General features: G+C 38.5%; 1 protein-coding gene across 7 annotated transcripts in view; it reads left to right on the plus strand.

Moving 5' to 3' along the window:
* The window catches only part of LOC127513165 (colorectal mutant cancer protein), a 107,196-nt gene that overhangs the window by 26,342 nt on the left and 56,271 nt on the right, over positions 1-24,583 (plus strand). For 5 of the 7 annotated variants that reach the window (XM_051894768.1, XM_051894762.1, XM_051894763.1 and 2 more), the window contains 3 exons: positions 12,895-13,008; positions 18,435-18,577; positions 22,590-22,738. In XM_051894768.1, coding sequence (XP_051750728.1) covers positions 12,895-13,008; positions 18,435-18,577; positions 22,590-22,738 — 406 coding nt within the window. Of the gene's footprint in view, positions 1-6,274; positions 6,474-12,894; positions 13,009-18,434; positions 18,578-22,589; positions 22,739-24,583 lie in introns of those variants that run through there. The other 2 variants (XM_051894769.1, XM_051894764.1) reach the window with 2 other exon arrangements.

The following is a 24,583-nucleotide window of genomic DNA, read 5'->3' on the forward strand; positions in this document are numbered from 1 at the left end:
CACAAGCTAAACTTAAATGAATAAATCTTAACATTTCTCAATGTGGGCACAATAAAAATTACTATGATGCTTAGTCCACATTATATTTGAGCTCCATGCATGTCTTTGTAAACATATCTTACATTTTTAAAGGAAAACAATGTATTTTTTCACCATTACTCACTGTGGAACCATTTAAGCCCACCTTATGTGTTTCAATGAGAAATCCCTCTAATTACAAACTTTGATCAATTTTCTGAGTGAAAATGTTTAATGATAACATTTCTTTGTGTACTTTTACCTACCTTAACTTACTTACAACTTTAATTTACAACTATATTTATATAGGCCTACAAATTACACACATTAATTCAATTGAGATGGAGCCAAGTTCTAGAAAATCGCAACTTTTCATTTTCCGTCGGTCTTAGTACACGATGTAACTACAGAAGAGTCAAGTTTTAAATAGGAAAAATATCAACTCTTTGGTCATTTTTGAGCGAGATGCTAACGGTCTAATCAGATTCAATGAACTATGCTAAGCTATGCTAAAAGTGGTACCGCCAGACCCGGAGATCGGCTGAATGGATTCGAAAATGGTAAAACTCAACTGTTTAACTCTAGGGGAGCTGGAAAATGAGCCTATTTTCAAAAAAAGTGGAGTGTTCCTTTAAGGCTCCAGACCACCAGCTTGAACCCCCAGCCAGTAACACCTACCCATCCCACCCAGGGCTCTAATCAAACATTAGTAAAAGGATTTTTTTGAATACTTCCATCTCACTGAATAAACTTATTGAAGTTTTACTTTTTTAAAATCAATACATTTTTATACTTTGTGAATCAATCATGACATGCAGGCTTAAATGGTGCCAAAGTACCAATTAAGCCCATGTCAGACTTCTAACATTATTCATAAAATATCTTAAATTTATATTCTAAAATGTACATCAACTAATTAATACATTTTCAAATGAGAGATAAATCTTGCGTTTTAACAAATTATTTTTCTTATAAACCATGTCAATATCCATAAAAAACACCTACATTTAGATTTTGGTGGGCTTAATGGGTACACTTCCCCTATCACACGAGCAACCTTTCTGCTTTTCCCAAATATCAGCATGACTGCAAACGTGATATTGATTTTATAAGAAGCTGATATTGTGAGTTACATTTTTGACACAATATTGTCTGTTTTTGCTCTGTTTCACCAATGAAATTAATTCCAAATAGCCACATCAGAACTATTGGTGTTTTGTTACTGAATTAATCAACGTTTTGCAGGAATCAGGTGAGTAATTGATTCAGCGACTTGTTTACAAAGAATGAATCTGCTGTTTGAACGAATCGGTGTAGACTCACTCTTTAAGCTACCACCTACTGGCGGTTTTAGTTTCATATAAAGTATAATTTCTTTGTTTAGTTAAGCAATATCACATGAGCATGATTGCAAATATGATAATGATTTTATAAGAAGTTGAGAAGTTAATATTGTGAGTTACATTTTTGACACAATATTGTCTGTTTTTGATCTATTTCGTCAATGAAAATAGTTCCAAAAAAGCCACATCAACACAGCAAAATCCCCAGAGTTAAATCAACTCTGCTCAGAGTACATATGGTCCCTCTCTATATAGTGTTAAAGTAACACTGAAGCAGAGTTAAAGTTAATGAGATAATTAAGTGATGATTGAGCATTAGTGATGAACACCTGTTGTTAACAAGCAGAATCACTGAAGAGAAACACAAGAACTACAACTGACTTCCAGCCACAGCCTAAAATGAACTCAACTGAAGACAAAAGACATTAAATCTCTCAAGATCTGATTAAACAACTCCACAAACAGCATGTTATCTCATTAACTTTAACTCTGCTTCAGTGTTATTTTAACTCTGTGTAGAGAGGGACCGTATGTTCTCTGAGCAGAGTTGATTTAACTCTGGGGATTTTGCTGTGCAGAACCATTGGTGTTTTGTTACTGAATTAATCAATGTTTTGAAGGAATTGGGTTAGTGATTGATTCAGTGACTCATTTATAAAGAATGAATCCACTGTTTGAATGAATCAGTATAGACTCACTCATTAAGCTGCCACCTACTGATGGTTTTAGTTTCATATTTAAAGTATCATTTCTTTGTTTTGAAACATCAAAGTATCCCAGAAAATATCAAGATATTATTTGTTTTCAATCTCATACACCCCTATTATAAAATTATTTTTATTATATGTCAGTTGTGCACACTTCGATGTAAATTGTAATTGTGTACATCATGTTTACTGTGTATTTTCTGTATGAAACTGCACTGTTTTAACTATCTTCAGTTCGCCTCTGTCAAAGTAATTTGGTTTGACCAGTTTTTAGGAAGGGACAGTGTATCCTGTGATCACTGACGGTATCTTTGGTGTTATTTCAGTGTGAAGTTAGTAGTCAGGCATGTGTAAGATCATTGCTCAGTCATGTGATTCTCCAGCACCTGATTTTTATGTAACTCTTATATCTGGCAGTATGTGGATATTATGGAGCAGTTTGTGCCTCATAATGTTTTGAGAGTAATGCTGTTATACAGTGTGTTAGTTTAGTTTTATGTGCGTTTGATGTGTTGAGTGTCCAGCTGTTAATGAGGTTTGAGCTGCTTCGCCATGTTTATTTATGAACACCGACTTTGTGTTTCTCATTAATGGGAAAAGCTTTGCCATTCCTGTCTGATTAAAAACATGCTTTAGAAGCAAATCAGAGGTAGATCTACTTAACAGGCCTTTGTAGTTACTGATAAATTTGGGTTGAAATGACTCAGAGCTTTGCTCTCGCTCTCGTATTATTTATACAAAGCAAGGCTAATTGGATTCAGAGCTGGCGGTGGTTTGATTTGAATTGGAGATGCAGATGTACTCGCCTAATGAACAGAGAAGACTGGGTTAGAACTGGTTTTGAATGTGTTGTTATTGTTGTCTCTGAGGCGTTTTCCTCGTCGGTGTTTGACCTTGAGCTGATCTGTTCTCCAGTCGGGTGGAGATCCTCTTCCTGATGGGAATCTTCAGAGAGTTTACGTCCTGAAGACATTCCACCAGTGGGAAATGCATGAACGCTCATTCGGCATGATAAGATTTGCTCGAGTCATTCCTATTGCGACGCTGATGATAAAATGTGCGACTCATTTGAACTCTATTGAGAATTTACCACTTTAAAACACTATGGAGAAAATTAAGCATGATCTAAAACAGCCACATGATGAAAAGAGGAGAAAAACGTCATCTTGCACCAACATAAATGAGTTCCAGTTCAAAATGTAGAGGATTTTTCCATATTATATTTTCCAAACACTATGCAAATTTCATACATATTTATAGTGCATCTATAAATATATTTCTGCATCTAGGCCTATAGTTTTAAAAATATAAAATATGCCCCCAACTTTCCACCAACTTTGCATGCGTATATGATACCACAAAATAGCATTTTACAAAAACATCTCATGAAGGAGCATGCACTTTTGCACCAAGATTGTTTTCTTTCAAAAAAACGTCGTCTCTGATGTCCAGCGTGTTGACCTCGGGTCACGGCTTTTGACCTCTGCCTCAGCATGAGTATTTGAGATCTGAGAGATGTTAGTAGCTGCAGGAACACCAGCCTGGAAACTTCACCCTGCGATACATCAATGTTAACAACACACAGGCCAATAAAGTGAATTACCTGCAATTTTGTCTCTAAACAATTCACATTTTTGCAATGCCTTGCCGGGTAAGATTGCGTGTCTGAACGAAAGTGAATCACATGCTTTATAACCCATCTCTGTCATGATGCTGTTGAGGTCTGTTTCTACTGAAGAAACAATGATTTATCGCAGGGTGAAAATCCATGTGTTCTTTCAATTTCAGTTTGTCAGGAAAAATTGCCTTGGAAATGCTTTCTGAGTGTTATGGTCCTGTGTTATTACCCAGATCCCAGGTCAGACATAACAACCCAGTGTTTGGGTAGTTTTTGTGTTACTCAGATCCTGAGTCAGACGTAACAACCCAGTGTTTGGGTAGTTTTTGCGTTACCCAGATCCTAGGTCAGACGTAACAACCCAGTGTTTGGGTAGTTTTTGCGTTACTCAGATCCTGAGTCAGACATAACAACCCAGTGTTTGGGTAGTTTTTGTGTTACTCAGATCCTGAGTCAGACATAACAACCCAGTGTTTGGGTAGTTTTTGTGTCACTCAGATCCTGAGTCAGACATAACAACCCAGTGTTTGGGTAGTTTTTGTGTTACTCAGATCCTGAGTCAGACATAACAACCCAGTGTTTGGGTAGTTTTTGTGTTACCCAGATCCCAGGTCAGACATAACAACCCAGTGTTTGGGTAGTTTTTGTGTTACTCAGATCCTGAGTCAGACGTAACAACCCAGTGTTTGGGTAGTTTTTGTGTTACTCAGATCCTGAGTCAGACATAACAACCCAGTGTTTGGGTAGTTTTTGTGTCACTCAGATCCTGAGTCAGACATAACAACCCAGTGTTTGGGTAGTTTTTGTGTCACTCAGATCCTGGGTCAGACGTAACAACCCAGTGTTTGGGTAGTTTTTGTGTCACTCAGATCCTGAGTCAGACATAACAACCCAGTGTTTGGGTAGTTTTTGTGTCACTCAGATCCTGAGTCAGACGTAACAACCCAGTGTTTGGGTAGTTTTTGCGTTACCCAGATCCTAGGTCAGACATAACAACCCAGTGTTTGGGTAGTTTTTGCGTTACCCAGATCCCAGGTCAGACATAACAACCCAGTGTTTGGGTAGTTTTTGTGTTACCCAGATCCCAGGTCAGACATAACAACCCAGTGTTTGGGTAGTTTTTGTGTTACTCAGATCCTGAGTCAGACGTAACAACCCAGTGTTTGGGTAGTTTTTGTGTTACTCAGATCCTGAGTCAGACATAACAACCCAGTGTTTGGGTAGTTTTTGTGTTACTCAGATCCTGAGTCAGACGTAACAACCCAGTGTTTGGGTAGTTTTTGTGTTACTCAGATCCTGAGTCAGACATAACAACCCAGTGTTTGGGTAGTTTTTGTGTCACTCAGATCCTGGGTCAGACGTAACAACCCAGTGTTTGGGTAGTTTTTGTGTTACTCAGATCCTGAGTCAGACGTAACAACCCAGTGTTTGGGTAGTTTTTGTGTTACTCAGATCCTGAGTCAGACATAACAACCCAGTGTTTGGGTAGTTTTTGTGTCACTCAGATCCTGAGTCAAGACGTAACAACCCAGTGTTTGGGTAGTTTTTGTGTCACTCAGATCCTGGGTCAGACGTAACAACCCAGTGTTTGGGTAGTTTTTGCGTTACCCAGATCCTAGGTCAGACGTAACAACCCAGTGTTTGGGTAGTTTTTGCGTTACTCAGATCCTAGGTCAGACGTAACAACCCAGTGTTTGGGTAGTTTTTGCGTTACTCAGATCCTGAGTCAGACGTAACAACCCAGTGTTTGGGTAGTTTTTGCGTTACTCAGATCCTGAGTCAGACGTAACAACCCAGTGTTTGGGTAGTTTTTGTGTTACTCAGATCCTGGGTCAGACGTAACAACCCAGTGTTTGGGTAGTTTTTGTGTTACCCAGATCCTAGGTCAGACGTAACAACCCAGTGTTTGGGTAGTTTTTGTGTTACTCAGATCCTGGGTCAGACGTAACAACCCAGTGTTTGGGTAGTTTTTGCGTTACTCAGATCCTGAGTCAGACGTAACAACCCAGTGTTTGGGTAGTTTTTGTGTTACTCAGATCCTGAGTCAGACGTAACAACCCAGTGTTTGGGTAGTTTTTGTGTTACTCAGATCCAGGGTCAGACGTAACAACCCAGTGTTTGGGTAGTTTTTGTGTTACCCAGATCCTAGGTCAGACGTAACAACCCAGTGTTTGGGTAGTTTTTGTGTTACTCAGATCCTGGGTCAGACGTAACAACCCAGTGTTTGGGTAGTTTTTGCGTTACCCAGATCCTAGGTCAGACGTAACAACCCAGTGTTTGGGTAGTTTTTGCGTTACCCAGATCCCAGGTCAGACGTAACAACCCAGTGTTTGGGTAGTTTTTGCGTTACCCAGAAAAGGAAAAGGGGAAAATCTACCACAATAATAAATGTCTTTACTGTCACTCTTGATCAGTTTAATGCGTCCTTGATAATTGTTCACCCCAAACTGTTACAATTTAAGCATTGTCCATTAAATAAACCCATATCAGTCGACCACTAGTACACACATTTAAAAGACAGCAGTAAATAACAAAGGTCTCACACAAACACACACTCACGCAGAGACGATCCCTCCCTATCCTGACAGGAAGGAAAGGCCAGCGTAAACAGCTAAAGGAAGCGTCTGTAGTCCACTATAAAAAACTCACAGGACTACGAACAGGCACTTTATATCTGCCGTTAACATTCATATATGAGCGAACCAAGACTCACAGCAGATGGTGATCGGACCTCACGAGAGAGACGTCATATCAGAGTCACAATCAAAGCGGAGCGGTTCAGGAAAGGTATGCAGTGTGTGTGTGTGGGTGTGTGTGTGTGTGTGTGTGTGTGTGTGTGTGTGTGTGTGGGTGGGTGGCAGAAATGATTCCCAGCATTCCTGTCGGAAGGCACAGGCATCTCTGACATGTTGTCAGGCAGCAGGGTAAATTAGCTGTGTGTGTATTCCTGATAAAACACACCGGCTCCTTCTCGTCATGATCCGCAGCAGCTGCAGAGCTCCACTGTACTGACAGACATTTCAAAGTGCCTGTTTTTATTATATAACTGCTTGTTAGTCATTCCCAAATTTAATGTCTTATGTAATATCTCATATTGGCAGGTTGAGACTCATATACAGGGGGGTGTGTGTGTGTGTGTGTTTATTGGCATTTAAATCAGTCGTCACTATTTGGGGTTCTTGGGCACTTTTCGACACTTGACAAATACAATTACAAGAATACAAGAAGCCACTGTATATGTAAATTAAATATATATATTAGCGGACATAAGAAATAGGAGATGTTTTGAGCATTGGTTGTTCAGGTTCTGTGTGGGTCTGATCTTAACTCCTATGTGAAGTGTGTCTCACGTGGTTTAATGGTTATTAGTGTTTGTAAAGAGCTGAGTGAGATATTGAGCTTCAGACCTGCCTTCACAGGCATTAATGATCCGCTTCAGACTTAATGAAATGAAACGGAACTTAATGAATTAGAAACTGGAAAACCAGAGTCAGCACTGAGCATTGGTGTTCCTATAGCAGTGGTTGTGGTTCTAGACTGGTTTTTACTTTGCAATATACAGTACAGTACATACCAATAACTCATATTTAGTCTGACGTGTTTTCTTTGACGTTTTGTGCACTCTAAAAGATAATTCAGTGGCTGCTGCTGCTTCAACAGCTTGTGCTTCGGTCTCTCAACAACAACAAAGCTGGAGAATCTCACGCAGCCAAAATGAGGATTGTCAGTAACGGTGTTCAGCCTTATGGGGCGTTCACACCGGACGCGACTTGCGCGAATAAATCGCGCTATTCACGCGTAGTTGGACGCTTGAACATTTTACTCGCTTCATTCGCACGTTAAATTCACTTAACAACAGACGCGAATTCGTGTCATGAGATGGGCTTCTGCCAGGCGGCTCGTCTCGTTTCTGCACACTTCCTCTGAATAAACACATCAACTCGTCAGCGGGAAAGTAGTTGTAAAATACGGCGAATAAGCTCAATTTGCTGGCTTTAGCTAGCTTGTAGTCTCGATATGTGTATATATATATATAGCTCGAATTGAGTAAAGAGCGTTTTTTACAACTTACCAGATTGTCCGACCTCCTGACTCACTTTCTTCCAAACAAGATCCTTTTTATTCCTGTTTCTATAAAAGTATGAAGATGTATCGTACAGCGTCGATGATTGTCCTCCATTGTTGTTTCGGATTTCTGCCTCCTCTCGCTATGTCGTAATCATGTCACTACTAGAGCAAGCTCCTGATTGGTTAACGCAGCGCAAATTTTCACCAAAGTTCAGATTTTTCAACTCGCACGATTCACGCAAATCATGCGTTATGAGCGCCAAACGCCCGAAACGCTCTATTCGGACCGCGTCATTCGCGCTGCCTCATTCGTGCTAATCGCGCCGCAGGATGTCTATTCGCGTCTTTGCATTGACTTAACATGTAAATCACTCGCGCTTAATGCTTAATTCGTGTCCTGTGTGAACGCACCATTGCACTGTTCAAACCGGAGTCGACACTGATGGAGAGACTCAGGAAGAAGTTACCACTTTTAGAATGAAACTGGACGTTTCTGAATGGTTAGTGGATAAATTTATGTAGTTGCTGTGGAGTTGATTCAACTCATCCACTAGCATGTGCCGTCATGTTAATCTTTTGTGTTGAATTGACCCTCGTTTGTGAAGCAGTCCGGCGTAAAATGACGGCATGTCAACAACACTCTACTACAACAACTCTTCCTCTTCTCTAAAGCAGCCCAACATGGCCCCGCCCCCTTTGTTGTGTATTCTCGGGGGTGGGGTTTATGTAAATTTTAGGGTTAGTGATGTCACCAACCTGGGAAGAAGCTTGTTGTATTTTAGTACTTCAACATAAACTTGATGAAAATGAGAAATAAAATAAGTTCGTTTTTACAACAATTTTTTTTAATTCAGTTATCGTTTAATAACGGATTTTTTTTTAAATGTTTTTAGTTTTAGTTAACGATAACAACCCTGAAATTCAATTAATTTACTAACAGCTCTTTTAAGCATAATAATAAGTGTAAAACTGTGTTGTTTTGATACGGTGGGTGATGTGGTGCAGTGGTTAAAGCCTAGCAGAATGTGGCAGGTTCGATCCTCTGAGGGTTCAGTAATAAAGATACTGTTGTGCTCGATTGTGTGTGTCACGTGACTCCAGTGATATCCATCTCAGTCCATTAAAGACGTGGAGATCAGGCATCACATTGAAGAGGAGCGGCTGTGCACTCAATGCTTTTAACCTAATTGTGACCCCTATAGAAACGACACTGACGTACGGTCAGAATTGACCGTGAGGGGCTCACTCGTGTACCGCACCAGCGTTTCGTCATTAGTAGATTACAAACGCCGCGCTGAGTGAATATTTAAATGACAGATGTTATAAAACTGAGGAAGAACAGCGGGGGTTTTATAACACGCACATGTTTGTTCTGGCCATTTATGAATTGCAAAATTCAATCAAGGTGCATATGCTGTTTGATTTTCTATTTAAAAAATATTGCCGTCTCCAACGTCTCTTAAAAAGAGCTCATGGGTGTTTGGACATGCTGGAGAAGTTGAAGGAAAGTTCTGTGAAGTTTCTTGGGAAACGCGTCAGCTTCAGAACACATGTGGCCCGTGATGTATTCAATTAGCCGCTATTGAATGGCCCCCTTGTGATGCGTTTGCTCTCTGGCAGACCGCCGGCCGTAACACGATTAGATAAATGAAGCGTGATTTCCTATCTGGAGCACCGGACCGGTTCTGTGGATTGAGAGGTGAGAAAAATGATTGACCTGAGAGGACAATTACAGAAGATTCATTTTAGTCTTTTTTTCCGAGGCCTTTGACTCTTTGATATGATGAACCTCCTCAGACTTCAATGGAAACGTTTGTTGGATGGCCTGGAGCTGATGTTGGTTTTCCTGACAGCATTAATAGGGTTTCTGAAGATTACCTGCTTTATGTGAAACACATTTCATGTGTCAGTTTGAATTTTTTCTTTATATGAATCATTTTTTGCAATATTCTATTATTCTACTTGTAAATGCAGCTGTATTGAATTAGATTTAAAATTATTTAAGTTAATTTATTTTCATAAATGTAGTATTTGACTAGTATTTGAAAATGTAATAATATTCTAATTGTATATGCAGCTGTATTGAATTAGAATATATATGCATGTATGTGTATATTCACGGTTTTTCCATTAAAACGTGACAGAATTCTGTTTCTACAGAGAGTCCAGTGAGTCCATGAATGTTTTATAAGGTCAGTCTATCTGTTGTTCTTGAACACACTGCATGTGAGTTTCCTTTTATTACACAAACCTGTTTTTATATCAGCCCACTAAAGCTCCAGCTGTGTTTAATTTGGTTTCACAGTTTTCCTACAGCGTCACGGTCCGCACAGAAGGAATTTTCCAGGTGTTTCTTTAATCATGATTGGACAGTGATTCAGGATTAAAGACGGAGGAACTAGGAAACACTTACATGAACCAGATCCTCGTAGAGCAGCAGTGACAGTGAAGACATTTATAATGTTACAAGAGATTCTGTTTCAGATAAATGCTGTTCTTTTGAACTTTCTATTCATCAAACAATCCTGAAAAATAAAATGTATCACAGTTGATTATGTACTTATCCATTTGGTTGCAAGTGCAGTGTGCTTGTAGAGAGACTCCGCCCACACGCTCTTCTGATTGGATTGATTTGGTTACGAGTGCAGTGCGCTTGTAGAGAGACTCCGCCCACACGCTCTTCTGATTGGATTGATTTGGTTGTGAGTGCAGTGCGCTTGTAGAGAGACTCCGCCCACACGCTCTTCTGATTGGATTGATTTGGTTGCGAGTGCAGTGCGCTTGTAGAGAGACTCCGCCCACACGCTCTTCTGATTGGGTTGATTTGGTTGTGAGTGCAGTGCGCTTGTAGAGAGACTCCGCCCACACGCTCTTCTGATTGGATTGATTTGGTTGCGAGTGCAGCGCGCTTGTAGAGAGACTCCGCCCACACGCTCTTCTGATTGGGTTGATTTGGTTGCGAGTGCAGCGCGCTTGTAGAGAGACTCCTCCCACACGCTCTTCTGATTGGGTTGATTTGGTTGCGAGTGCAGCGCGCTTGTAGAGAGACTCCGCCCACACGCTCTTCTGATTGGATTGATTTGGTTGCGAGTGCAACGCGCTTGTAGAGAGACTCCGCCCACACGCTCTTCTGATTGGATTGATTTGGTTGCGAGTGCAGCGCGCTTGTAGAGAGACTCCGCCCACACGCTCTTCTGATTGGGTTGATTTGGTTGCGAGTGCAGCGCGCTTGCAGAGAGACTCCGCCCACACGCTCTTCTGATTGGGTTGATTTGGTTGCGAGTGCAGCGCGCTTGTAGAGAGACTCCTCCCACACGCTCTTCTGATTGGGTTGATTTGGTTGCGAGAGCAGCGCGCTTGTAGAGAGACTCCGCCCACACGCTCTTCTGATTGGATTGATTTGATTTGGTTGCGAGTGCAGCGCGCTTGTAGAGAGACTCCTCCCACACGCTCTTCTGATTGGATCGATTTGGTTGCGAGTGCAGTGCGCTTGTAAAGAGACTCCGCCCACATGCTCTTCTGATTGGATTGATTTGGTTGCAAGTGCAGCGCGCTTGCAGAGAGACTCCGCCCACACGCTCTTCTGATTGGGTTGATTTGGTTGCGAGTGCAGCGCGCTTGTAGAGAGACTCCGCCCACACGCTCTTCTGATTGGATTGATTTGGTTGCGAGTGCAGCGCGCTTGCAGAGAGACTCCGCCCACACGCTCTTCTGATTGGGTTGATTTGGTTGCGAGTGCAGCGCGCTTGTAGAGAGACTCCGCCCACACGCTCTTCTGATTGGATTGATTTGATTTGGTTGCGAGTGCAGCGCGCTTGTAGAGAGACTCCGCCCACACGCTCTTCTGATTGGATCGATTTGGTTGCGAGTGCAGTGCGCTTGTAAAGAGACTCCGCCCACACGCTCTTCTGATTGGATTGATTTGGTTGCGAGTGCAGCGCGTTTGCAGAGAGACTCCTCCCACACGCTCTTCTGATTGGGTTGATTTGGTTGCGAGTGCAGCGCGCTTGTAGAGAGACTCCGCCCACACGCTCTTCTGATTGGATTGATTTGATTTGGTTGCGAGTGCAGCGCGCTTGCAGAGAGACTCCGCCCACACGCTCTTCTGATTGGGTTGATTTGGTTGCGAGTGCAGTGCGCTTTCAGAGAGACTCCGCCCACATGCTATTCTGATTGGCTGTGATTTTCATCATCAGTTTCTTTCTGATGATTTTTTGCTGTAAAAGCAACATTAGAAAACACATTTAATACTCATATATGAAATTAATAATTAGCATACTAGTTGAACAGTCTTGCTAAGTTATTTTTGGCAGTGAGTTTGTTGTTATTAGGATGATCATAATTTTATAATATGTTGGAAAATATATAGTCCTAAATAAACAGTTTTACCCTGAACTGAACACTTTCACTATGTAACACACACACACACACACACACACGCACACACACGCACGCACGCACGCACACTGAATGCAGTGTTCTCATGCCAGACGCCGATGGTGTGTGAAAGCGTGTTTTGTGTGTGTGTGTGTGTGTGTGTGTGTGTTTGGCAGGTTCTCATGAACTCTCAGGATCTGCTCTTGCTTCTTTCCGAGCTTCACTTTTGTTCAGCTGAAGGAAAGAAAGAACCGTGTGATTTTTGTTTCTTTCTCTCCTCTGAGATGTGAAACAGATTTGAGTAGACATCACAGATCCACTGCTGAATTCAAATGGAGCTTGATTTCATGATGTTTAGTTTTCCACTGCAAAAACCTCTTACACATAAAGAAATGAATGATACTTTTGTCTCAGTTCTGTTTAAATAATGATGATGACAAGTCATATCAGCAGTCCAGAACAGCTGTTTCATTCTACATTCACTATTGTTTAAAAGTTTGGAGTTAGTAAGATTTTTTGTTTTTGAAAGAAATTAATGTTTTTATTCAGCAAAGATGCATTAAGTTAATCAGAAGTGACAGTAAAGAAATGTTACAAAGGATTTCTATTTAAATAAATGCTGTTCTTTTGTTCCACAACACTAATAAGGGTCATCCACAGTCCAGGTTAAAGCAGAGAAACAAACTAAACGTGAGCTTTAACTCCACCTGTGGTGTGATTCTGCGTGAATGTCATGTGTTTTGTAATGTTTGTGTGTGTGCAGCTTCATCTGGCTGCGCTGGCGTCTCTGAAGGGTGACGTGGTGGAGCTGAACCAGCGGCTGCTGCAGACTGAGAGAGAGAGAGAAGCGCTGGAAAAGAGACTGGCCAAAGCACAGGTCAGTACACATACTCACTCACACACACCATTTCTGTATTGCATCCACTGTCCACTCCACGCATCCTTCTCAATGAATACGAATAACCATCCATAAAACACAACTGACCCAACTTACTTTCCTAATGCTGTTCCTGCTGAACCTGCGTAGGTTTGTAACTAATTTGCATAATGCCAGCCCATTGGCTGCCGGTGAACAGCGTCTCTTTGCCCCGCCCTCAATCACTGTAGTTGTATCTGAGACTGGAAGAGTTTGGTTCGTGTTGTTCATGTCGAGAAGACGCTGTTTTCTGCAAATCCACTTTGATGAGATTGATACGGTAAAACCGACGCCATCGTTACTGTTCGTATCACTGTGAATCAAGAGCTGAGATTCAGATATGATAATGAGCGTTTGGTTTCTGACCAATCAGAGCAGAGCAACTTTCAAAAAAAGGCGGGGTTTAGAGAATCTTTGATCGAAGTGTTTCAGACACTGAGAAAAGAGCTGATGCTGCAGTGGATATTATAAGAAAATTAGTGTTTTTTGACCTTTGATGCGTGGAAAACTATTGTAGGAGACTCTAAAACAACATTGGCAACCTTTAAAATATCATAATAGGGCACTTTAATGAAAATCGAATTACTTGCTCTAAAATGACTCTCTTGGGGTTTTTTTTTGTTTGTTTTTTTTGGTGACATCATTTTGGCCACAAACTGGGGTTTGTGAGTTCATGAAAAACTAACAATTAATACAATCATAAAAATAAACTTTGTCATTTAAATAGCTATAGTCATTATTCAACACTTGCTAAAAATCTGAAGTATTTTATCAAGTGACCATTAATCGACAAAATGTGAATGTGTTGTGAAATTTTTTTCAATGTTAACTTAAAATCCAGGGCATATATAAATAATATTTTAGGTCAAAGGCTTTGGGCTGACAAAAACGTTTGGGAATCATTGATTTAAGCCATGTCGATTATTGGATAATGTTAATTAATAAACCAAATTACTGGTTAGACTTTTTTTTTTAGTGAATATTTTGTTCAGTGTAATTTTCGTATCATTGAGTATTTTAGTATTTATTAATAGTTTAAATTAGTTTTTATTTTTATATTTTCTCATTTTTAATTTTTATAATAATTTATTGTTGTCTCATTTTTATTCGTTTTTTCAAATGTCTATAGTTTTAATTATTTTTTTTTTTAGTTTTAGGTTTTTTTTGTACATAAAGTTAAACTAAATGAAAATTAGATGTTTCTTTGACAACTATCTGAAATAATGTTTTTTTAAATATTTTCATTCTGTTAACCTTATTTTATTTATTTATGGTTTTAGTTAACTATATTATCCCTGATTCTGCCATGTAATATCCTTTTTTCACCATGAAATCAGTTCCTAAACGTCTTGCACTTCATTTTTTTCTTTTGTTATCTAAAGTTGGCATGAGATGAAAGTTGTGACTCACTTTAATATTGTAACATATATTTAAAAAAATACAGTATGCTTGAATGAATCAAGCATACTTTGACTTATATTTTGTATTGAAAGAATACTTGAACTAGATTCCTGTCATCCGTGTGGTCGCTGTGATCACGGTCAGAGCGTGTAAATGTCATCTGTTTACATCACATCAGCGTCTCACAGTTTCCCTTCGTTACTGTCACGTCTGTGTGGTTTTGTTTACTAATTAATCACTCGTCTCTGGTTAGCGCCCTAGTGTTGAGACCCCAATTAACACTTTTCCAACAGCTGATATTAATCATTAATTGTGTCTAGCAGCTCTTTATCTGCAGTGATGTATTTTTACTTGAAGGCACGTCTAATGAAAACACAGATCTGATACATTAGAAATGAAGTTTAATTTTTAAATGTCTTATAGTGTGTTTGAATACTGTGAAGAAGCACTGTGTTATAAAGAACTCAGTTGTGCATGAGGCTACACTTTTGTATGTAATTTATGCAAGCCAAATATTAAAACGCTGTCTGCGTCGAAGACTTCAAGCACACATTGATTAATTGTCCTGCTTTATTGCACTCTATATCAAATGTCTTTCTAATTTTATGATGACCCCAGTTTAATCAGTCCCCCCACAGTTTTATAACAATCCTAAAAGATCACTAACATTGTATTTTGCGTCATTGCTTTGGCGAAGCATTCTGTCAATCGAAAAGAAAACAATATAGCTTGTTGATACTAACTTGTAGTACTTTTTCAGAAAGGGAGGCTTGACTGTTTCTTAACTACTTTAACTTATGAGTTGTTTGTAGCTTGTCAAACTGCAGTTTCAGAGTAGATTACCCGTTTTATTATATTGATGCATCGTTCAATTTTTATGTTTTACAAGACCCTCAATTCCACCACATTACACTTAGATATCAACAGCTTGACTAGTACATATTCAATAATACATCTGTTATGTTTCTAATTGGTTGAACAGGCGTTTATTGTGACACATAGATGTAATTTGCAATCTTGACAGCTAATTTGTCTGGTGTACATGCATGTAAAGCACATCTGGACACTTGTGATGCGGCTCTTTCAGCTGATCTCCTCTCATGCCCGGCAGTGAGACAGCCTCCATCTGTCGCGGTTCATGTTGCCGTGAGCGCCGTCACATGAATGTTGAAGCAGGCACATTTCATCAGACCTGCTCGAGTGGCGATAATGAAAAGAGTCCGTGTTAAAGATGATATAAGCATGAAATGTCACTGCTGTCTGACAGATATCAGTGAAATAGGAAATTACAGCCATCTCTGTGGCAGCCTGAGGCTTAGAAAAGAAAAAAATTGGCAGGAAAGCAGCCCACACTTTTTGTGCCAATCAGAAATGGTCTCTGCCTGTCAATCATCTTGTGAGGGCGGGGTTTTGGAAAGAGGGCGTGTAGAGTTCATAAAGGATCGTGAGAGGTTAAAAGATTGTGACTGCGCTCCAGTTTCTTCTGTTTGAGAGGAACGACCCTGAAAGATGCCATGAAGGGGCGAGACGGCCTCAGGCACATGCCTCAGTCTTGACCTTTGACCTCGACCCTGAGAGCATGGAGGTGTCCTGCCCTTTGACCTGCAGCCTGTTTCAGTGAGTGCTGTTAAGAGGGTCCATTCTCTTTGTGTTCAATGCGCTCTTGTGTGTGTTTTTCCCATAAAGCAACACTTTTCATCAAGTAGTTCCGAATCCTCTCTTGAAACAAAGCTTTTATTGTTGCCAGCGAGAATTACTGTTGAAACGCAGCCATAAACGTCAGCCAACGTCCAAAAATCAGAGCAGCGAATCAACGGTGTGCCGATTACTCATGACACATCCGCTTCATGAAAAAACCAAACCGAAAAGTGAAAACACATGCAGTCGAGCTGATAGTCACATTGTGATCTTCAGTTACGTTTGGCGTCTCGGTTCTCGGCCTTTTGTCTAGTTCTGTTCCAAAAACTAGTGACTGTCTGCATAGGAATATGTATATATACACAAAAGTTTGGGGTCGGTAAGATTTTTAATGTGTCTCTTCTGCTCATCATATTTGATCAAAAATACAGTAAAAATTGTGAAGTATTATTACAATGTAAATCAGCTGTTTTCTATGTGAATATATAGTAAAGTGTAATTTATTCCTGTGATCAAAGCTGAATTTTCAGCATCATTACTCCAGTCTTCAGTGTCACAACTAATAAATATAAAAATACATTTATTTATTTATATGTATGTAATGTGTGAGTGGTGTGTGTGTGTGTGTGTGTTCCTGTTGCGTCTGTGGTTCATGAATAGACTCATTGTGTGGTAATTGTTGCTGTGGTTAGAGGTGGAGTGTGTGTTTAACGGGTTATTGTCTGTCCTCGTTTGGACTGAGTGATTGACCTTGTTTTGTTTTCACACACAGTCTTTAACTCCAGCCAGGAAAACATGCCATTCCTCTAAGATCATTCCAGGAAGGGCGCGTAACACTCGCTCGGCAAGAAGATGGGATCTGATTCCCCCGACGTTAAATCCGAGTGTTTGTACTTTCGGCTTTGGATCCTCAAACAACCGGTTAAACTCAGATTCATTTATTCTGGATCAATCCGTTTGATGGACTCACTTTAAACATGTTTAGTCTCGACGAGACGTTTACTTCCATGTCAGTTCAATAGTATTGAGTTGAGCGCTGCTTTTACTGATGGTTTCTCAGACAAACGACAGACCGGAAGTCATTCATTTCCAATGGATTTGCTGGAATTGTCGGATACGATTTGAGCTTCGGATGCATTGAAATATTTGAACTTTTGTGGCCAGACTGGATGTGATGTATTTCATTCAAAACTATGAGATTAGTGAAGAACAACATGAGAATTACCAATATCTTTCTACTAATATTTTATTCTTGAAACACTATTTCTGTAAAATGGGCATTATGAATGATTACCATATTTTTTGGAAAATAAGTAATGTAAAATACCAGTAAATAAAATGTAACATTTACAATAATTTTAAACACAATTTATTTATGTTTATTTATGTTCACTTGTTTTAAGCTGTATTAAGTAGGGATGAACCAATATGAACATTTTGGCCAATACCAATAACTGATAATTCTTTATATTTGAAAGTCGATATATTGGCTGATAAATCTGAATGCAAATTTTTATATGAAGTGTTTCAGCTGAAGGATATAATCCATTATTTATCAGCTTTAATATATCGGCCAAATTTTCTTATCAGCCCGATAACAATGACATTAAAAATGAACATATATCGGTCGATATCGATATGGTGGCCCATATATAATGCATCTCTAATATTAAGATTTATTTTTTTTACAATATTATTCTGGATTACTGTAATTATGAGTCTGAAACTAGTAAAAACAATCTTTCCCCATCTCATATTACAAGTTTCTTGTAGATTTATAGATTGATTTTGACATTGTTTAGTCTGTAATTGGTGGATCGTGGGAATGTTCTCTGTTTTTCCCCATGCTGCAGGTCCATGAGTGTGTGTGTGTGTGTTTGTGTGTGTGTGTGTAGAGGTTTGTTTATGCTCATGTGGGTCAAATATCCTTAATAATGTATTGAAATATCATGACAAGTGACTCGTGAGGACGTTTGATGTCTTATCGCTATTTAAAAAGGCTTATAAATGGTCCAGATGATGTTTGACTGTGTGCACTGGGTTGGTTTGGGATAGAAAATATCATTAACCTGATAGAAAAACAATGGAAGTCTATGAGATGAGCTCACTAAAATAATGTAATGTCTGTGTGTGTGTATTTCCGCAGGTGTTCTGCATGTCTCATAGAGAGTTGAATCTCTCACTGTGTGTGTGCGTGTATGTTTATCTGTGTGTGTGTGTGTGTGTGTGTGCACAGCATGCGTCGTGTTTGTTTGTCACACCTTGCAGTTTTCCTCAGAGTAACTTTGTGTTATTAATCTCTGTCACGCTGTGTGTGTGTGTGTGTGTGTGTGTGTGTGTGTGTGTAGTGTGAGCAGTCTCATCTGCTGCGGGAACATGAGGAGGTTCAGGAGAGAACGACGCTGCGCTACGAGGAGCGAATCACAGAGCTGCACAGCATCATCGCTGAACTCAACAAGAAGATAGACCTGCTGCAGGGCTCCACCATCAGGTCTCAATCACACACACATTACAGCAGGATGTGTTCACTTCAGAACAGCTGCCTGTGTAAACTAGTTAGAGGTGGACGCTATGAGCAAAATCTATGATTTTCAAACAAACAAATGCTCAGGCATGTGTCCTTTTTCAGAATTTCAGAGCAAAACTCGTAATAGAACAAAACCGACTGATATTTAATCTCGCAATTGAACAAAACCGACCAACATTTAATCTCGCAATTGAACAAAACCGACCAACATTTGAACAAAACCGACCAACATTTAATCTTGTAATTGAACAAAACCGACCGACATTTGAACAAAACCAACCAACGTTTAATCTCGTAATAGAACAAAACCGACCGACATTTGAACAAAACCGACCAACATTTAATCTCATAATAGAACAAAACCGACCGACATTTAAATCTCGTAATAGAACAAAACCGACCGACATTTAATCTCGTAATTGAACAAAACCGACCAACATTTAATCTCGTAATAGAACAAAACCGACCGACATTTAAATCTCGTAATAGAACAAAACCGACCAACATTTAATCTCGTAATTGAACAAAACCGACCGACATTTGAACAAAACCGACCAACGTTTAATCTCGTAATAGAACAAAACCGACCAACATTTAATCTCGCAATTGAACAAAACCGACCAACATTTAATCTCGTAATAGAACAAAACCGACCGACATTTAAATCTCGTAATAGAACAAAACCGACCAACATTAAATTCCGTAATTGAACAAAACCGACCAACATTTAATCTCATAATTGAACAAAACCGACCGACATTTGAACAAAACCGACCAACATTTAATCTCGTAATTGAACAAAACCGACCAACATTTAATCTCGTAATAGAACAAAACCGACCGACATTTAATCTCGTAATTGAACAAAACCAACTGACATTTGAACAAAACCGACCAACATTTAATCTCGTAATTGAACAAAACCGACCGATATTTGAACAAAACCGACCAACGTTTAATCTCGTAATAGAACAAAACCGACCGACATTTAATCTCGTAATTGAACAAAACCGACCAACATTTAATCTCGTAATTGAACAAAACCGACCAACATTTAATCTCGTAATTGAACAAAACCGACCAACATTTAATCTCGTAATAGAACAAAACCGACCGACATTTAATCTCATAATAGAACAAAACCAACTGACATTTGAACAAAACCGACCAACATTTAATCTCGTAATAGAACAAAACCGACCGACATTTAAATCTCGTAATAGAACAAAACCGACCGACATTTAATCTCGTAATTGAACAAAACCGACCAACATTTAATCTCGCAATTGAACAAAACCGACCAACATTTAATCTCGTAATAGAACAAAACCGACCGACATTTAAATCTCGTAATAGAACAAAACCGACCAACATTAAATTCCGTAATTGAACAAAACCGACCAACATTTAATCTCATAATTGAACAAAACCGACCGACATTTGAACAAAACCGACCAACATTTAATCTCGTAATTGAACAAAACCGACCAACATTTAATCTCGTAATAGAACAAAACCGACCGACATTTAATCTCGTAATTGAACAAAACCAACTGACATTTGAACAAAACCGACCAACATTTAATCTCGTAATTGAACAAAACCGACCGATATTTGAACAAAACCGACCAACGTTTAATCTCGTAATAGAACAAAACCGACCGACATTTAATCTCGTAATTGAACAAAACCGACCAACATTTAATCTCGTAATTGAACAAAACCGACCAACATTTAATCTCGTAATTGAACAAAACCGACCGATATTTGAACAAAACCGACCAACGTTTAATCTCGTAATAGAACAAAACCGACCGACATTTAATCTCGTAATTGAACAAAACCGACCAACATTTAATCTCGTAATAGAACAAAACCAACTGACATTTGAACAAAACCGACCAACATTTAATCTCGCAATTGAACAAAACCGACCGACATTTAAATCTCGTAATTGAACAAAACTGACTAATATTTCAGTCTCTTAATTGTCTTGATCGCTCAGTCGTGTTCGAGTCACTGCAGCACTGATATATATGCTAGACAACACAATAAATACCATATATCTAGATGTAAATTTGTATCATCATTATATATCATAATATCACCCAGTCCTAAAACTTGTTCTGTAGTAAACCTTCGAAGCATTATAGACACAAACAGTATGGTTTTCTGTAACTTTGTGTATTGTGAAAATCGCTAAACAGCTGAATTCGACTTGAGCAGAGTTTCTGATTGTAATAAATACTGATTATTAAAACAGAGCATATTCAGTTCTGCTTGTGGAAACTTGATCAACACACACACGTTCATAAAAATACACCGTGCATTGCACAGAAACGCTCAGAACAGTTGTATTTGGACCACACATTCACATTTACACATTTAGTAGATGCTTTAATCCAAAGAGATTCAGAGTAGACGAACATGAGCGTGCACGCATACAGTGTGTGTGTGTGTGTGTGTGTGTGTGCAGCTGTCTGAGGTCAGTCTGGGGCGCAGCGCCTGCGGTGGTCCTGTCTGCTGAAGACCCCTGGGAGAGTTTTACCCTTCAGATCCGCAGCGCTGCAGCACCTGACCGGGCCGCACTTCATCTGCATCTCTCTGCCTCACTGTCTGCGCAGGAACCTCCACATTTTCAATTCAAGTCAAATTTAGCACTTTTCACAATGCACAGCTTTACAGAAACTCATAATGTTAATGTTTATAATTAGTTCTATTACAGTAATGTAAAATAATAAATATAAAATAATGTCATAATAATGTCATAAAATAGTCATAATAATTCAAATGTAAGATAAAACATGTAAATGTAAAATAATAATATAATAAAAATAATACAATGCAAAGGTAAAGTAATAAATGTAAAATAATAATGTCATAATAATAAATGTAAATGTAAAACAGTGATGTCATAAAATAGTGTCATAATTCAATGTAAGATAAAACATGTAAATGTAAAATAATAATGTAATTACAGTCATAATAGTGTAAATGTAAAATAAATATAAATATAAAATAATAATAAATGTAAAACAATGATGTCATAAGTCATAATTCAAATGTAAGAAAATACATGTAAATGTAAAATAATAATGTAATAAAAATAATATAATGCAATTGTAAAATAATGTAAATGTAAAATTAGTGTTATGAAAATGTCATCATAATGCAAATGTAAAATACTAAATGTAATATGATATGATGTAATTAGTGTCATAAAGCAAATCTAAAATAATGTCATGGAAATGGGAGGAAAAGGTAGTTGTTAAATTTTCTTTATGCAAAATATTATTAATTTTGGCCTGTAATATGGCCTGGACGTGATGGCTGAACGTGCTGTCTATGTAGGCAGCTCACTGCGGTTTGGGACGGAGCTTCTGTCCATGTCTCTTCACTGAACACGGGGAACTCTCCGTTTAAAGCCCTCTTACTGTGATTTATAGGTGGTTTTTTCTACTCGACGACAGATATGAGCGGTTTCAATGGTCCTTTAAATCTGAATCCTCCGTCTAGATAAATGTTGCTCAAGTGCGTCTCGTCATTTGGCTTTGAAACCCAACAGGAGATAAGTGTCTCGATGATCACTTATTCTCGTTCTTGATTCTTCAAACAGCTCATTAATATTGAGTTCTGATCAGAGATGTGCTGAAGCGGTGACCGTGTGTCCTGTTTGCGTTCAGCTGCATGTAAATGAGATCAACTCTAGTGTTTAATTAGAGACGCCTCATATGTATGCAGCAAGTGAGGACGTTTGCATCCTCGTTAGGGAAATTAGAATATGCTGAATGACTCCAGGCCTCTGTTGACTTTCATATTCATCCCTGAATCATAACTCAGTAATTTGATGCACTTAAGCTTGAGTTGTTTGCAATATTGAAGGGGAAATTAGTGATTTTGTACCTTTTTATTATCTCAATAACAATATCAACAGAACATCTGCACCGATTCTTCATAACATCTCTGTGTCTCTCAGGGAGGAGGATGAGTTTTCCGAGCTTCGCTCCGATCTCAGTCACAGCCAGCAGGAAGTCAACGACGACGACCGGAGCGTCGATCAGGACCCCGACCAGGCGTCCATCTCACTGCCTGAAAACCAGTCCACACTGGTCACTGCGGACATGGGTGAGGAACGAAACTGTGAAACAATCCCCAAAAATCTGATGGATTGTTACATTTCCAAATCCAATCTCAGATTGGAAGAAAACCTTCCTGAAATCTTTAACATGATTTATGAGGAGCCTGTCAAGAACATGTCTATATTACATCCCAACATCAAACAAATTAACATTTATTTTAACAGAAAAGTAAAGTGCGTCGGGACAAACTTTTATGTTGGCTTGACAAAGCCTTGTCTGAAAGTTTTGAAAGCTTCCTAGCATGTTTTATCACGTTGTTACATGTCTTAACATGTGTCTGTCATTAATTAGCTTTTTGTTAGCATGTTTTAGTACATTGCTAACATGAATTAGCATGTTACAAGCATATTTAGCATTTTACTAGAATGTCTTGCCAAATTGCTAATATGTTGCTAGCATGTTTTAACACATTGTTAGTATGTTTTAACATTCTGCTAGTATGTTTAACACACTGATAGCATGATTTAACATGTTACTAATATGTTTCAACATAGCTAGTATCACTTAGCATGTTGCTGACATATTTTAGCACTTTGATAACGTTTAACACATTGCTAGTATGTTTTAACATTTTGCTAGCATATCTTAGTACATTTTAACATGTTTTAGCACTTTGCTACTGTTTTAACATGTTGCTAGTATGTTTTAACATGTTGGTAGCATATCTGTACATTGCTAACATGTTTTAGCACTTTGCTACTATTTTAACATGTTGCTAGCATGTTTTAGCACATTGCTAGTATGTTTTAGCATTCTGCTAGTATGGTTAACACACTGATAGTATGATTTAACATGTTACTAATATGTTTAACAGCTAGTATCATTTAGCATGTTACTGACATATTTTAGCACTTTGATAACATTTAACACATTGCTAATATGTTTTAACATATTGGTAGCATATCTTAGTACATTGCTAACATGTTTTAGCACTTTACTACTGTTTTAACATGTTGCTAGCATGTTTTAGCACATTGCTAGTATGTTTTAGCATTCTGCTAGTATGGTTTAACATGCTGCTAACATGTTAGTAGCCTATGACTTAGCATGTTGTTGACATGTTTTAGCACTTTGATAGCATGTTTTAACACATTGTTAGTATGTTTTAACATGTTGGTAGCATATCTTAGTACATTGCTAACATGTTTTAACACTTCTACTGTTTTAACATGTTGCTAATATGTTTTAACATGTTGGTAGCATATCTTAGTACATTGCTAACATGTTTTAGCACTTTGATAACATGTTTTAACACATTGCTACTATGTTTTAACATGTTGTTAGCATGTTTTAACATATTGCTAGTATGTTTTAGCATTCTGCTAGTATGTTTAACACAATAGTTGCATCCCAAATTCACTTATACACTTTTAGCACACTGCTAACATGACTTAGCATGTTGCTAGTATGATTTAACACATATCTAGTATGACTTGACATATAACATGTTTTAGCACTTTGATAACATGTTTTATCCCATTGGTACCTTAAATTAGCATGTTGTTAGCAAATTTTAGCACGTTGCTAGCATGAATTAGAACATTGCTAACATCTTTAAAACATTGTTAACATGAATTAACATGCTGCAAGCATTTTTAACATGTTGTTAGCATGAATTACCTAACTGTTAACATGTTGCTAATATGTTTTAACATGTTGCAAGCATGATTTGGCATGTTCTTAGCATGTCTTAACACATTGCCTGCATTTGAACATGTTGTTAGCATGTCTAACTCACGTGTTAACACATGATTTAGCATTATTTTTCAAGCCAACATAATTATTGAGAATTAAGCCTTTTTTTTTTTTTTTTTATATTGGCCTATTCATG

Source organism: Ctenopharyngodon idella, chromosome 5, assembly GCF_019924925.1.
Source record: "Ctenopharyngodon idella isolate HZGC_01 chromosome 5, HZGC01, whole genome shotgun sequence".
Classification (NCBI taxonomy): Eukaryota; Metazoa; Chordata; class Actinopteri; order Cypriniformes; family Xenocyprididae; genus Ctenopharyngodon; species Ctenopharyngodon idella.